This window comes from Heteronotia binoei, chromosome 12 (genome assembly GCF_032191835.1).
Source record: "Heteronotia binoei isolate CCM8104 ecotype False Entrance Well chromosome 12, APGP_CSIRO_Hbin_v1, whole genome shotgun sequence".
Classification (NCBI taxonomy): Eukaryota; Metazoa; Chordata; class Lepidosauria; order Squamata; family Gekkonidae; genus Heteronotia; species Heteronotia binoei.
Window position 1 is genome coordinate 13,166,667 of NC_083234.1, and position 15,775 is coordinate 13,182,441.

Genomic DNA, 15,775 nt, shown 5'->3' on the forward strand with positions numbered 1-15,775 from the left:
GGCTCTTAGCCACAGCATATTGTTGGAACTCTCTGTATGGAGCAGTGATGCTCTGTATTCCGGTGCTTGGGGGGGGGGGCATTGTGGGAAGGCTTCTAGTGTCTTGGCCCCACTGGTGGACTTCCTGATGGCACCTGGGGTTTTTGGCCACTGTGTGGCACAGAGGGTTGGATTGGATGGGCCATTGGCCTGATCCAACATGGCTTCTCTTATGTTCTTATGTGCCACAGAGTGTTGGACTGGATGGGCCATTGGCCTGATCCAACATGACTTCTCTTATGTTCTTATGTGACGCAGAGTGTTGGACTGGATGGGCCACTGGCCTGATCCAACATGGCTTCTCTTATGTTCTTCTGTGACACAGAGTGTCGGACTGGATGGGCCACTGGCCTGATCCAACATGGCTTCTCTTATGTTCTTCTGTGACACAGAGTGTTGGACTGGATGGGCCATTGGCCTGATCCAACATGGCTTCTCTTATGTTCTTCTGTGACACAGAGTGTTGGACTGGATGGGCCACTGGCCTGATCCAACACGGCTTCTCTTATGTTCTTATGTGACACAGAGTGTTGGACTGGATGGGCCACTGGCCTGATCCAACACGGCTTCTCTTATGTTCTTCTGTGACACAGAGTGTTGGACTGGATGGGCCATTGGCTTGATCCAACACGGCTTCTCTTATGTTCTTAGGTAAGTGAGGCTGGGAGATACTGGTCCAAGGTCACCCAGCTGGCAGAGGTCAATTCCCCTGGAGAAAATGGCTCCTTTGAAGGGTGGACTTTAGGATGCTGTACCATGCTGAGGCCCCTTCCCCCCAACCCTGTCTTCTCCCAGATTCACACTCAAAAGTCTCCAGATATTTTCTAACACAGATCTGGCAACCCCACTCACTGATAGGCTTCACAGGAAGTGCTGGCCATCTGGCCAATCACTCTGCTTTGAGTTTCTGCTTCATAAATAGCTACAGAGTGGAAAGGAAACTGTCACAATTAGCTGGTATTCTCAAATAGCGTTCACTGGCTGGGGATGGGGAGACAACACCAATGGTTGTGTAGAGAAGAAGTGTTACTCAGCCCCCATCATGATAATGGAGAGGTGCAGGGCCGGCTCGCCCACTAGGCAAACTAGACGGTTGCCTAGGGTGCTGGGAGGAGGGGGCGCAGAATTGGGCACCCCCCCTCCCGGTGCCCACAACAACCGCCTACTTTGACTGCCTCCCTCACCACCCCCTGCCACCACCCACCCCTATCTTCCCTTGCACTTCACCCACCTCCGCCCCTCCTCCCCCCCCCCGGTGCGATCAGAGGAACATGCTGAGGCTGGGCCCTACCAGCTTTGATGCAGCCGGCGTGGCATCTAATCCTTTGAAGTGCGTGCGGGAGAAGGTTTGGGTCCCCCTCACTTCTGGTTCCAGGAAGGAGGGGGGAGAAGCCTTCTCCCACGCACACCTCAAAGGATTAGATGGCACGCTGTCCGCATTGAAGTCAGTAGGGCCCAGCTGTGGCAAGGCGCAGCGTGCTCTGATGGGGGGGGCAATGGAGCATGGCACTGCATTACACACTGCAGAGGGAGGGAGAGAGGAGGGCAGCACCGGGGGGGGGGCAAGCAGGGAGCCTGTCTGGGGTGCCACATGCTCTAGAGCTGGTGCTGGAGGGGAGAGACTCTATGAAGAAGAAGATGATGATATTGGATTTATATCCCGCCCTCCACTCCGAAGAGTCTCAGAGCGGCTCACAATCTCCTTTACTTTCCTCCCCCACAACAGACACCCTGTGAGGTAGATGAAGATATTGGATTTATATCCCGCCCTCCACTCCGAAGAGTCTCAGAGCGGCTCACACTCTCCTTTACCTTCCTCCCCCGCAACAGACACCCCGTGAGGTAGATGAAGATATTGGATTTATATCCCGCCCTCCACTCCGAAGAGTCTCAGAGCGGCTCACAATCTCCTTTACCTTCCTCCCCTGCAACAGACACCCTGTGAGGTAGATGAAGATATTGGATTTATATCCCACCCTCCACTCCAAAGAGTCTCAGAGCGGCTCACACTCTCCTTTACCTTCCTCCCCCGCAACAGACACCCTGTGAGGTAGATGAAGATATTGGATTTATATCCCGCCCTCCACTCCGAAGAGTCTCAGAGCAGCTCGCAATCTCCTTTACCTTCCTCCCCCACAACAGACACCCTGTGAGGTAGATGAAGATATTGGATTTATATCCCGCCCTCCACTCCGAAGAGTCTCAGAGCAGTCACAATCTCCTTTACCTTCCTCCCCCACAACAGACACCCTGTGAGGTAGATGAAGATATTGGATTTATATCTCACCCTCCACTCCGAAGAGTCTCAGAGCGGCTCACACTCTCCTTTACCTTCCTCCCCCGCAACAGACACCCTGTGAGGTAGATGAAGATATTGGATTTATATCTCACCCTCCACTCCGAAGAGTCTCAGAGCGGCTCACACTCTCCTTTACCTTCCTCCCCCACAACAGACACCCTGTGAGGTAGATGAAGATATTGGATTTATATCCCGCCCTCCACTCCGAAGAGTCTCAGAGCGGCTCACAATCTCCTTTACCTTCCTCCCCCGCAACAGACACCCTGTGAGGTAGATGAAGATATTGGATTTATATCCCGCCCTCCACTCCGAAGAGTCTCAGAGCGGCTCACAATCTCCTTTACCTTCCTCCCCCCACAACAGACACCCTGTGAGGTGGGTGGGGCTGGAGAGGGCTCTCACAGCAGCTGCCCTTTCAAGGACAACGCCTACCAGAGCTATGGCTGACCCAAGGCCATTCCAGCAGGTGCAAGTGGAGGAGTGGGGAATCAAACCCGGTTCTCCCCAATAAGAGTCCACACACTTAACCACCACACCAAACTGACTCTGTGGATAGTTAGAAGCAGGGCTTTTATGGGACAGGAGCGGAGCTCCACCTGGGCTGGCTAGAACTCCGGCTGGCATGCTGGGGGAGGAATCATAGAGTTGGAAGGGACCTGTAGGGTCATCTAGTCCAACTCTAGAGCGGGAAGGCATCTTTCAAAACCTCCTCAGTGGCTTCAGCCTTCCCCAGTGTGTCTGCTGTGCGCTGAGGAGGACACGCGGGAGTTCCTGCTGGGCTTTTTTCTACCAAATCTCGCCCTGGTTAGAAGAAGCAGAGCTTTGATAATAAGGAACTGACACAGGTGGGAAAGCAGGAAGTGATGATAATGAAAGGTGAAATCTTAGTCATCGCTGCAAGGAGAAGGGAGAAAATGACCAGTTAATAACTCGGTTTTTAATTTAAAAAAAAGAAAAGAAAAAAGAATACCCTGTAAAGGATTGTGGATGGGGTGGATTAGAAAGCGGCGCACACAGCCCGATGAAGAAGCAGAAGTGATTAGAAGCAAATGAGCCCGAGTTGAGCTGTCGTGGCAGATCTTGCTCCCTCCTGCGGAAACAGTAGTGTCAGATGAAAGACCTGAGCAGAGGAAGGTAGCAGGAGAGTGTCATAGAATGGGCATCGAAGCTGCCAGGACAAGATGGAGGGGCGAGGCAGGGCATTGCTTTGAAAAATGACAGGGAAAGGGGGTCAGCAAAGGGAGCAAAGCCCAACCTGAGGACCCTTTCACAAGCTGTAGAAGAGGAACCAAACGCATGCTGCGATCTGAGGTCTCTCTTCTGGTTTGGTTTTGAAAAGTTTCTCGCCCCTGCTGAAACATGCTAGAATGATTAAAAGTTTGGAACACTTTCCCTATGGAGAAAGGTTAAAACGCTTGGGGCTCTTTAGCTTGGAGAAACGTCAACTGCGGGGTGACATGATAGAGGTCTACAAGATTATGCATGGGATGGAGAAGGTAGAGAAAGTCCTTTTCTCCCTTTCTCACAATACAAGAACTCGTGGGCATTCAATGAAATTGCTTAGCAGTCAGGTTAGAACTGATAAAAGAAAGTCCTTCTTCACCCAAAGGGTGATTAACACATGGGTCGTTTTCGCACTCACCTCCAGCCGGCGCGACCCCCCTCTTCACCGCGCAGGATCTGCGCGGATTTCGCACTAAATGCCGCGGAGCAGCCTTTTGCGTCGCAAAAGCCGCTCAAATGTAAATCGCCAAAAAGCAGTTTGGCGTTTGCGCGGCGTTTGCGACGGGAGTTTCCGGCGCAAAAGGCTGCTCCGCGGCATTTAGTGCGAAATCCGCGCAGATCCAGCGCGGTGAAGAGGGGGGTCGCGCCAGCTGGAGGTGAGTGCGAAAACGACCATGGATTCACTGGCATAAGAAGTGGTGGTGGCTGCAAGCATAGGCAGCTTCAAGAGGGGAATGGATAAAAATATGGAGCAGAGGTCCATCAGTGGCTATTAGCCACAGTGTGTGTGTATATTTTGGCCACTGTGTGACACAGAGTGTTGGACTGGATGGGCCATTGGCCTGATCCAACATGGCTTCTCTTATGTTCTTATGTGACGCAGAGTGTTGGACTGGATGGGCCATTGGCCTGATCCAACATGGCTTCTCTTATGCTCGAAAGCCGAGAAACTCTCAGAAGCCACAGATGTTACATTATTAGGGTTGCCAGCTCTGGGCTGGGAAACACCTAGAGATCTGAGGGGTGGTGCTTGTGGAGAGTGAGGCTTAGGAAGGGGAGAAACCTCAGCAGGGGATAATGCCATAGAAACCACCCTACAAAGCAGCCATTTTCTCCAGGGCGACTGATCTTCCTACAAGAGGCTGGTGACCAATTGTAATAGCAGGAGATCTCCAGGTGCCGTCAGGAGACTTATACAACAACCGCAAAAAAACTGTGGAAAACAACGAATGAATCCTGAAAATTACTTCAAAAAATATAAATAATTATTCTTCAAACGGTACAAAATCACATATTATTCCATATTGTCAAAAAATTCATGAATACAAGGTATAAAGTGCAAAGAAGAAATTTCCAAAAGTGCTTGCAGTTCATTATATAAATTTCCGACTTGAGACGCTTGGAGACTATTCACCCGACTCCGCGGGACAAATAAAGTGCCAGTGCTGGCCGTATTCCAGATGCAGAAAGTTTTTATTTTCAAAAAAAATTTTCATCAGTTTTCAAGATGTTGCTTGAAACCTTCATCTTTTAAAGAAGTTTGATATATAGCGGGTAACCATCAGGCTCTAACAGTAAAGCCTGTAGTACTGTTTCAAGTTCCTTTGTCCGAGAGACGTATCCCGCTTATCTGCAGCCAAGAAAGTGCATCATTCTAACATACATTTCTAAAATTCATATAGTTATCATACACACACGGGGCATAACACCTCACCAGCACACATCGAAACATATTCCTGTGTCACTTGCTCTGGAGAAAATCTCAACGGATCTTCCCGCACAATCTGACCTTTATCATTGCAATTGAAAACAGCTGGTAAGAATTTAAAGCAACATATGATGAAACCAAGGACTGGGAACCTGAACAAAATCGTTTATACATTTCAATCCTAAATAAAGATTAAATCCTAAAGTAACTTAAATTATAAGAAGCAAGATAGATCCAGGGCTGAACTTAAACCTAGCGCATTCATTTTAAAAATCAGGGCAGCTTCTTCCCTAGAATCATAGAAACATAGAGTGGGAAGGGGCATCTAGGGTTATCTAGTCCAACCCCCTGCACAATGCAGGAAACTCACAAACACCTTCCCCTAAATTCACAGGATCTCCATGGCTGTCAGATGGCCATCTAGCCTCTGTTTAAAAATCTCCAAGGAAGGAGAGCCCACCACCTCCCGAGGAAGCCTGTTCCACTGAGGAATCGCTCTAATGGTCAGGAAGTTCTTCCTAATGTTGAGCCGGAAACTCTTTTGATTTAATTTCAACACATTGGTTCTGGTCCTACCTTTCGGGGCTACAGAAAACAATTCCACACCATCCTCTATATGACAGCCCTTCAAGTACTTGAAGATGGTGATCATATCACCTCTCAACCGCCTCCTCTCCAGGCTAAACATCCCCAGCTCCTTCAGTCTTGGCCTCCAGACCCCTCACCATCTTCGTCACCCTCCTCTGGACCTGTTTCAGCTTGTCTATATCCTTCTTAAAATGTGGTGCCCAAAACTGAACACAATACTCCAGATGAGGTCTTACCAGAGCAGAGTAAAGCGTGATCTGGACACTATACTTCTGTTGATACAGTCCAAAATTGCATTTGCCTTTTTAGCCACCGCATCACACTGTTGACTCATGTTCAGCGTATGATCCACTAAGACCCCTAGATCCTTTTTGCTCATACTACTGCTAAGACAAGTCTCCCCCATTCTATAACCATGCATTGGATTTTTCCTACCTAAATGCAGAACTTTACATTTATCCCTGTTAAAATTCATTTTACTGGTTTTAGCCCATTTTTCCAGCCTGTCAAGGTCATCCTGTATCCTGTTTCTGTCTTCTTCTGTGTTTGCAACCCCTCCCAATTTAGTATCATCTGCAAATTTAATAAGCATTCCCTCTATTCCTTCATCCAAATCATTGATAAAGATGTTGAACAAAACAGGTCCCAGGACAGATCCTTGAGGCACTCCACTTGTCACTCATCTCCAAGAGGATGAGGAACCATTCACAAGCACTCTTTGGGTGCGATCTGTCAGCCAGTTACAGATCCACCTAGCGGTAACAGGATCCAAACCACATTTTACCGACTTGTCAACAAGGATAGTATGTGGAACCTTATCAAAAGCCTTACTGAAATTAAGATAAACGATGTCTACAGCATTCCCCTGATCCAGCAAGGTAGTCACTTTCTCAAAAAAAGAGATCAGGTTAGTCTGACATGACTTGTTCTTGAGAAAACCATGCTGGCTCTTATAAATCACATCCATTCTTTCTAAATGTTCCAGGACCGATTGTTCGATGATTTGTTCTAAAACTTTTCCAGGTATAGATGTTAAGCTGACAGGTCGGTAGTTACCCAGATCCTCTTTTTTCCCCTTCATGAAGATGGGGACAACATTCGCCCGCTTCCAATCTTCCGGCACCTCTCCTGTTCTCCAAGAATTTTCAAAAATAATAGCCAGAGGCTCAGAAATGACATCTGCAAGCTCTTTTAGAACCCTTGGATGCAATTCATCAGGCCCTGAGGACTTAGTTTCATTTAAAGAAACTAGGTGTTTTTGTACTACCCCTATGCTGATCCTAGGTTGGAACTTCATACCCTCCTTATATGTTCTGTTTTTGCCATGTTGAGCACCGTTCCCCTCAGAAGAGAAGACTGAGGAAAAGTAGGAATTGAGTAGTTCCGCCCTCTCTTCATTACCCTAAGTGGTATCCTTTGGATTTCACTTTGAGTTTTATTTGTCCCTTGATATTTATACAGAACACAAAACGGGGTGGTTTGCCATTGCCTTCCCCAGTCTTCTACACTTCCTCCCCCCGCAGCAAGCTGGGTACTCATTTTACCAACCTCGGAAGAATGGAAGGCTGAGTCAACCTGAGCCGGCTACCTGAAACCCAGCTTCTGCTGGGATCGAACTCAGGTCGTGAGCAAAAAGTTCAGACTGCTGTACTAACCCTAACTCCTCACCATCTGCAAGGTAGGACCTGGAGAAGGAGGAGAAGAAGAATTTATACCCCGCCCCTCTCTCTGAAGCAGAGTCTCAGAGTGGTTTACAATCTCCTTCCCCTCCCTCCCCCACAACTGACACCTTTTGAGGTGGGTGGGGCTGAGAGAGCTCTCCCAGAAATGTGCTTTCAAGGACAACTCTTGCAAGAGTTATGACTGACTCAAGGCCATATCAGCAGCTGCAAGGGGAGGAGTGGGGAATCAAACCCGATTCCCCCTGATGAGAGTCCATTCACTTAACCACTACACCAAAAGGACTCTCTGCTATGAAGTCTGTCAAGATTACCCCATGCATTTAATAACGTGTGACATGAAAGTATCCGCTTTTTTATATTTAAAAAGTTTTTGCTATTACTGTTGCTCGGTGTTTTTATGTGATGTTACTGAATTTTATATTATAGTGTGTGTATGTGTGTGATCTTTTATATATGTAAGCTGCCTTGAATATTTGAAAAGGAGAAACACCTAGAGTGAAGACAATTTTTTCCTGCCAAAAATCAGAACATTGATTGCTGTGAGAGTTGGCCTTGCTGTATTTAGCTGGGTGGTCTTGTCAGATATTTTGAATAATTGTGGCTCAAGACCAGTTGCAGCTATTTAAACTGATTTACTAGAAGAACTGGGGGCTTAGAAGGAGGTGTTTGGTATAGTGGTTAAGTGCGCGGACTCTTATCTGAGAGAAGAAGAAGATGACGACTGCAGATTTGTACCCTGCCCTTCTCTCTGAATCAGAGCGGCTTACAATCTCCTATATCTTCGTCCCCCACAATAGACACCCTGTGAGGTGAGTGGGGCTGAGAGGGCTCTCACAGCAGCTGCCCCTTCAAGGACAACTCCTGCGATAGCTATGGCTGACCCAAGGCCATTTCAGCAGCTGCAAGTGGAGGAGTGGGGAATCAAACCCAGTTCTCCCAGACAAGAGTCCGCACACTTAAGAACATAAGAGAAGCCATGTTGGATCAGGCCAATGGCCCATCCAGTCCAACACTCTGTGTCACACAGTGGCCAGTATATATATATATATATATATATATATATATATATATATACACATACTGTGTCTAATAGCCACTGATGGACCTCTGCTCCATATTTTTATCCAATCCCCTCTTGAAGCTAGCTCTGATTGTAGCCGCCACCACCTCCTCTGACAGTGAATTCCACATGTTAATCACTCTTTGAGTGAAGAAGTACTTCCTTTTATCCATTTTAACCTGACTGCTCAGCAATTTCATTGAATGCCCACAAGTTCTTGTACTGTGAGAAAGGGAGAAAAGTACTTACTTCTTTCTCTACTTTCTCCATCCCATGCATAATCTTGTAAACCTCTATCATGTCACCCCGCAGTCGACGTTTCTCCAAGCTAAAGAGCCCCAAGCGCTTTAACCTTTCTTCATAGGGAAAGTGTTCCAAACCCTTAATCATTCTAGTCGCCCTCTTCTGGACTTTTTCCAATGCTATAATATCCTTTTTGAGGTGCGGTGACCAGAATTGTACACAGTATTCCATATGAGACCGCACCATCGATTTATACAGGGGCATTATGATACTGGCTGATTTGTTTTCAATTCCTTTCCTAATAATTCCCAGCATGGCATTGGCTTTTTTTATTGCAATCGCACACTGTCTTGACATTTTCAGTGAGTTATCTACCACGACCCCAAGATCTCTCTCTTGGTCAGTCTCTGCCAGTTCACAGCCCATCAACTTGTAATTGTAGCTGGGATTCTTGGCCCCAATGTGCATTACTTTGCACTTGGCCACATTGAACCTCATCTGCCATGTTGACACCCACTTATCCCGCTTCAACAGATCCCTTTGGAATGCCTCACAATGCTCTCTGGTTCTCACTACCCTGAACAATTTAGTGTCATCTGCAAACTTGGCCACTTCACTGCTTACTCCCAACTCCAAATCATTAATGAAAAAGTTAAAGAGCATGGGACCCAGTACTGAGCCCTGCGGCACCCCACTGCTTACCGTCCTGCACTGCAAAGACTACCCATTTATACTCACTCTCTGCTTCCTATTAATTAGCCAGTTTTTGATTCACAAGAGGACCCTTAACCACTTCACCAAACTGGCTCTGAACCCGCTTTGATTCCCCACTCTTCCACTTGCAGCTGCTGGAATGACCTTGGGTCAGCCGTAGCTCTCACAAGAGTTGTCCTTAAAAGGGCAGCTTGTGGGAGAGCTCTCTCAGCCCCACCTACCTCACAGGGTGACTGCTGTGGGGGAAGAAGATAAAGGAGCTTGTAAGGCACTCTGAGACTCTGATTCGGAGAGAAGGGCATGGTATAAATCTGCGGTCGTCATCTTGTTATCCCAACTACCTCCGTTTGCTGTGTTCGGCCTTCAGTGCAATCCTAAGCAAAGTTCTGTCTTTCTGAGACCTTATTGACTTTGGTGGACTTAGAAGGGTGGGCTCTGCTTAGGATTTCCATTGCAGGTGGTCTAAATTTCTGATGGCATTCATGAGCCTGCTGTTAATTTGGATGGAAGGAAACGCACCAGGGTTAAAACGTCCACAGTGTGTAGAAGTCTGTTTTGTCAGCTGCTCCTGCGCTTGGCTCAGAGTGGTAAAGCTGCAGTACTGCAGTCCGAACTCTCATAAGAACATAAGAAAAGCCATGTTGGATCAGGCCAATGGCCCCTCCAGTCCAACACTCTGTGTCACATAAGAACATAAGAGAAGCCATGTTGGATCAGGCCAATGGCCCATCCAGACCAACACTCTGTGTCACATAAGAACATAAGAGAAGCCATGTTGGATCAGGCCAGTGGCCCATCCAGTCCGACACTCTGTGTCACATAAGAACATAAGAGAAGCCCTGTTGGATCAGGCCAATGGCCCATCCAGTCCAGCACTCTGTGTCACACATAAGAACATAAGAGAAGCCATGCTGGATCAGGCCAATGGCCCATCCAGACCAACACTCTGTGTCACATAAGAACATAAGAGAAGCCATGCTGGATCAGGCCAATGGCCCATCCAGTCCGACACTCTGTGTCACATAAGAACATAAGAGAAGCCCTGTTGGATCAGGCCAATGGCCCATCCAGTCCAGCACTCTGTGTCACACATAAGAACATAAGAGAAGCCATGTTGGATCAGGCCAATGGCCCATCCAGTCCAACACTCTGTGTCACATAAGGACATCAGAGAAGCCATGCTGGATCAGGCCAATGGCCCATCCAGTCCAACACTTATCCCTCTGCTCACGATCTGAGTTTGATCCCAGCGGAAGCCGGGTTCAGGTAGTCAACTCAAGGTTCACTTAGCCTTCCATCCTTCTGAGGTCAGTAAAATGAGTACCCAGCTTCCTGGGGGGAAAGTGTAGATGACTGAGGAAGGTGAAGGCAATGGCAAACCACCCTGTAAAAAGTCTGCTGTGAAAATGTTGCAATGCGACGTCACCCCAGAGTCGGAAACAATTGGTGCTTGCAAAGGGGACTACTTTTTTTTTTTTTTTTACCTGCACGTCCTAACCGTTTTTAGAATGAGGCAACAAGGATTTTGAGGCTTGGCTTACAGTTGTGTCAGGATAAGCCAAATGCTGGCTTTTGGTTGAACCGGGCATTAACATACATCCCTTGGAAGGCCTTTTCATAGGTCGATAAATATAAACGCCAAAGGTTACTTGGGCAGCCGTTAACACCATCGCCGCTGTGAAAATCCCGGGATAAATACAGATATGAACCTAAGGCTGGGTATATCTCTATTGGCATCTTCTATTAAGGACTCTAAATTTAATTTTCGAAGGTGTTTTAGGCGGCTTTCCCTTTGTGTGAGCTGCATAACGTTTTTAGATTTGAAGATTGAGCAGGGGCTAATAGATTTATTACTCACCAAGAGACGAACGTTCGTTTACAAGGGCGGCTACTTCCTTGGCATCTCTGCTTTCCAGTCCAGTGTTCAGCATGACAGAAATAAAGATGCAATAGTCAGTTGACAAATCTAATTCAGTGTGGAAAAAAGGATTTGGAAAGGAAGGGCAGTTGTCCCAACGGTAACAAAAAAAAAAAGAGAAAATGCTGCGGTTTAGAGATTAAGAGGAACCCTTGTAAGTTTCTTTGTGCAAGAGTCTTAGCGAATAGCACGTCAGGCAGGATTTGAGGGGCGAGATCCATATATCAATTAGGCAGTTTTATCACTGAGAGAAGCTTAATCCATTACCCCAACAAGGTTAAATAAAATCTTTAGAATAGAATGCAGACACTTGTAGATGTTGGGGGAAATCATGCTGGTCACGCGGTGTTTATCTTGGAGTGGGGTTGTGTTGGAGCTTTGATGGTTGGACTGCTATCCTATGGGTCATTTTTCAAATAATTACTTGAAGGCTCGGTTTTGATCAATCAATGTTTACTTTTGAATCATTTCAAGGATGCCATTCAAGGGGCTGTTAAAACATCAGTGCGCAAACAGCGTACCCGCTCCCAACATCACATTCACGCGTCATTCAAAATCCAAAATCAAGCCTTCAACTCGTCATTAAAAATCCACATCAACCACCGTGATTATGCAGCGATTAAAGATCTAGATATTGCCAAGATTAATAGATAAAGTGTATCAAAGGAAAGGCTTAAGTGTTTCTGTGGAAATAGCTTGAAAAGGAGCTTCCATTTATGCTGCTTTAAGAGGGTTCAGCATAAGAAATCTAAGCCTGGGAAGGCATATTTTGCTTTATTTGTGTGTTTAAAAAAAAAGTTTTGTGGCTGTCAGAGTTGGGACTTGGGTGCAGTACACATAGTCTTTCCCTGCCCCCCCCCCACCAACTAAAAGACGCAGAATAAATTATGCCAAGATTAAAAATGAAATATTTTCTTCTCCCATCCGGATCTTCAAATGGGTTTTGCAGTATGTACGTTTATTTACATTTAATTGATCTGTGGATTTCTTAAAACCCCAGACATAGCCAATTAAAAATTTTGTAATGGGTGAGAGATCTAATATTTTCATCCCACCTTCTCTGAACGCCTTACGAGTAACACCTTCCTTTTGCTAGCGGGAGTATTTTAATTGGAAAGGAGATTTTTTTTTGGGGGGGGGGGGAGAACCTGCTTCATGTTTGCAGATTTTTAAAAAAAAAACGATTATTTTTAATAATGTAAATTAAGCTGAGCAAATAAAAAGAAAGGACGGTAACTATGGCTCCATTCTATGGAGCGGGGAACCTTCAGCTTGAGGGGGGAGTCCCTCTCCTGGAAGACTCCTCCTTTCACAGATAGGGTTGCCTGCCCCCCGAAAGAGGCTCACCAGGAATAGAAGGGAGGCCTGGGCAATGTTTCTTCTAGCATGTACCAGAAGTGATGTCAGCATGTCAGCAATATCCGGGCAGCATTCTGGTAGAAGCCGTTTTTACCATAGAGTTTTTGCCCAGAATGTTGCCAGCATGCCCCCAACATGATGACATCACTTCCTGTACATTCCGGAAGTGATGTCATGATGTCACCAGCGATGTGTAAGTCCCCTCCCATCCCTCACTAGTCACCAGGTCACCTATTCACAGATGAGAAATGTTGAACTCAGACCATAATAAGCAGACTTCTCTGTCCCTCTCTCGCAGTCTGATTACACTTCCTCTCTCTCTTCCTCCTCCCTCCCTGTATCCTCAGCTTTCCTCTGCTTTGCTGTTTGATGCCGCCTATGCTGTGGTGGGGCGCCGTCCAGGAGCTGAACCGGAGCCAGGAGATTGGCGTGAAGCCCCTGTCCTGTGGCTCCGCCCAGATCCTGGCAGCACGGCACGAGCCTGATGAACTATCTGAGAATGGTGAGAAAGGACTGAACGTTGATGCTGCCTCCACGTGGGGCCGTTTCTCTCTCCCTGCTCACTCAGCCTATGTGAAAGACGGGGCCATCCTGTCCCGACACAAGATGTTTGGAAGAACTGCTGGGGGAAGCAAGGATTGTTAGGTCAGGTGACTCACCCTCATTGCCTGCTCCACTGCTCTAGATGTCGTTAGGTGTCCCATTAGGTTTGGCCACCTCCTGGAGGCAAATGGAGGGCTCTCGCTCTTGCAGTTGTTCTCCAGACTACAGAGCTCAGCTCCCCTGGAGAAAATGGCTACTTTGGAGGGTGGACTCTAAGGGCATTATACCCTGCTGAGGGAGGCTCCCCTCCCCAAACCCTGCTCTCCACAGGCCCCCACCCACCCCTCCCCAAATTTGTTCGTATTTCCCAACCCAGACCAGGCAATCTTATGTCCCCTGTGCGTGTTTCGAGTGCCAGTTGTGGGCTGCCACGTGATCTTTCTAAGTAGCACACAAGCATGTATCTGTGTGTGAAAAGCTGAAGAAGAAGAGATTGGATTTATACCCTGCTTTTCACTAGCCAAAGGAGTCTCAGACCAATTTCGCACTCAGCTTACCCCGCTGTCACGTTCCTCTTCTCTGCGCAGCATCCGTCAGATTTCCCGCTATCTGCGCCGGAATTACAGGAAGTGTCGCGGCTTTAGCACAGCAAACAGAAACTGATTTTTAGTGGTTTCCGTTTGCCGCATGAAAGCCACGACACTTCCTGTAACTCCGGCGCAGATCGTGGGAAAAATGACGGACGCTGCGCAGAGAAGAGGAACGCAACAGCGGGGCAAGCTGAGTGCGAAATCGGTCTCAAAGTGGCTTGCAATCTCCTTTCCCTTCCCCTCCCTGCAACAGACACCCTGTGAGCAATACCCCCTCGAAGCTGTGGAGTCATGTGAGCAAAAATTCTACTTCGTGCGCTACTGGCCTTAAAGTTGTGAGCTACTGCGTAGATTAGTTTTCTCTGGGGCCATTTCTCCTGAGCGAAGACAAAAATGCGTGAGCTGGAGACTAAAAAACTGTGAGCTAGCTCACACTAACTTAGCTTAGAGGGGAAAGTGTTTGTGAGGTAGGTGGGGCGGAGAGAGCTCTCCCAGGACTGCTCTTGACAGACTTGAGAGAACTTGTGACTGACCCAAGATCGCATCAGCAGCTGCAAGTGGAGGAGTGGGGAATCAAACCCGGTTCTCTTAGGTAAGAGTCCATGCACATAACCACTACACCAAACTGGCATGAGGAAACAACAGGCAGGGCCGTTCTGCTGGCAACCACAGTGGACAGTGCAGCTGAGAAAGAAGAAGATAGAAGATGATATTGGATTTATATCCCGCCCTCCACTCTGAAGAGTCTCAGAGCAGCTCACAATCTCCTTTCCCTTCCTCCCCCACAACAGACACCCTGTGAGGTAGATGAAGATATTGGATTTATATCCTGCCCTCCACTCCGAAGAGTCTCAGAGCGGCTCACAATCTCCTTTACCTTCCTCCCCCACAACAGACACCCTGTGAGGCAGATGAAGATATTGGATTTATATCCCGCCCTCCACTCCGAAGAGTCTCAGAGTGGCTCACAATCTCCTTCCCCTTCCTCCCCCACAACAGACACCATGTGAGGTAGATGAAGATACTGGATTTATATCCTGCCCTCCGCTCCGAAGAGTCTCAGAGCGGCTCACAATCTCCTTCCCCTTCCTCCCCCACAACAGGCACCATGTGAGGTAGATGAAGATATTGGATTTATATCCTGCCCTCCGCTCCAAAGAGTCTCAGAGTGGCTCACAATCTCCTTTACCTTCCTCCCCCACAACAGACACCCTGTGAGGTGGGTGGGGCTGGAGAGGGCTCTCACAGCAGCTGCCCTTTCAAGGACAACCTCTGCCAGAGCTATGGCTGAACCAAGGCCATGCTAGCAGGTGCAAGTGGAGGAGTGGGGAATCAAACCCGGTTCTCCCAGATAAGAGTCCACGCACTTAACCACTACACCAAACTAGCTCTCCAACGGAGCAACGGGCTAGTGAAAGAGCAACAGGCTAGTGAGAGAGCTTTGTGGGGCTTTGGCTTAGGATCCAAAGGGGCTGAGAGGTTCTGCCCAGCCAGGCTGCAGAGAAGGAGAGATTCAGGCTGTGCCCGCCCCCCTCATCAAGGCAAGCACAGCCCTCAGGTAGGGTTGCCAACCTCCACGTGTGGCCTGGAGATCTCCTGGAATTGCAACTGCTCTCCAGACTAAAAAAAAAATCGTAGCAGGGATAAGCTTTTTGTAAGTCTCTGCCCACTTCATGTCTGAAGGAGCAAGCGGCGACTCGCAAAAGCTTCTACCCTGCCCCAAATGTTGTTAGCCTTTCAGGTGCTACTGGTCTCTTGGTCTTTTCGAAGATGACTACCCATGCTAATCTCCACAGAACAGCCCCCTG

At 47.8% G+C, this 15,775-nt stretch overlaps 1 protein-coding gene across 1 annotated transcript in view; it reads left to right on the forward strand.

The window, feature by feature from the left end:
- The window catches only part of GRIK4 (glutamate ionotropic receptor kainate type subunit 4), a 901,771-nt gene that overhangs the window by 734,010 nt on the left and 151,986 nt on the right, over positions 1-15,775 (forward strand). The window contains 3 exon segments of the mRNA XM_060251811.1: positions 13,182-13,223; positions 13,225-13,296; positions 13,298-13,336. Coding sequence (XP_060107794.1) covers positions 13,182-13,223; positions 13,225-13,296; positions 13,298-13,336 — 153 coding nt within the window.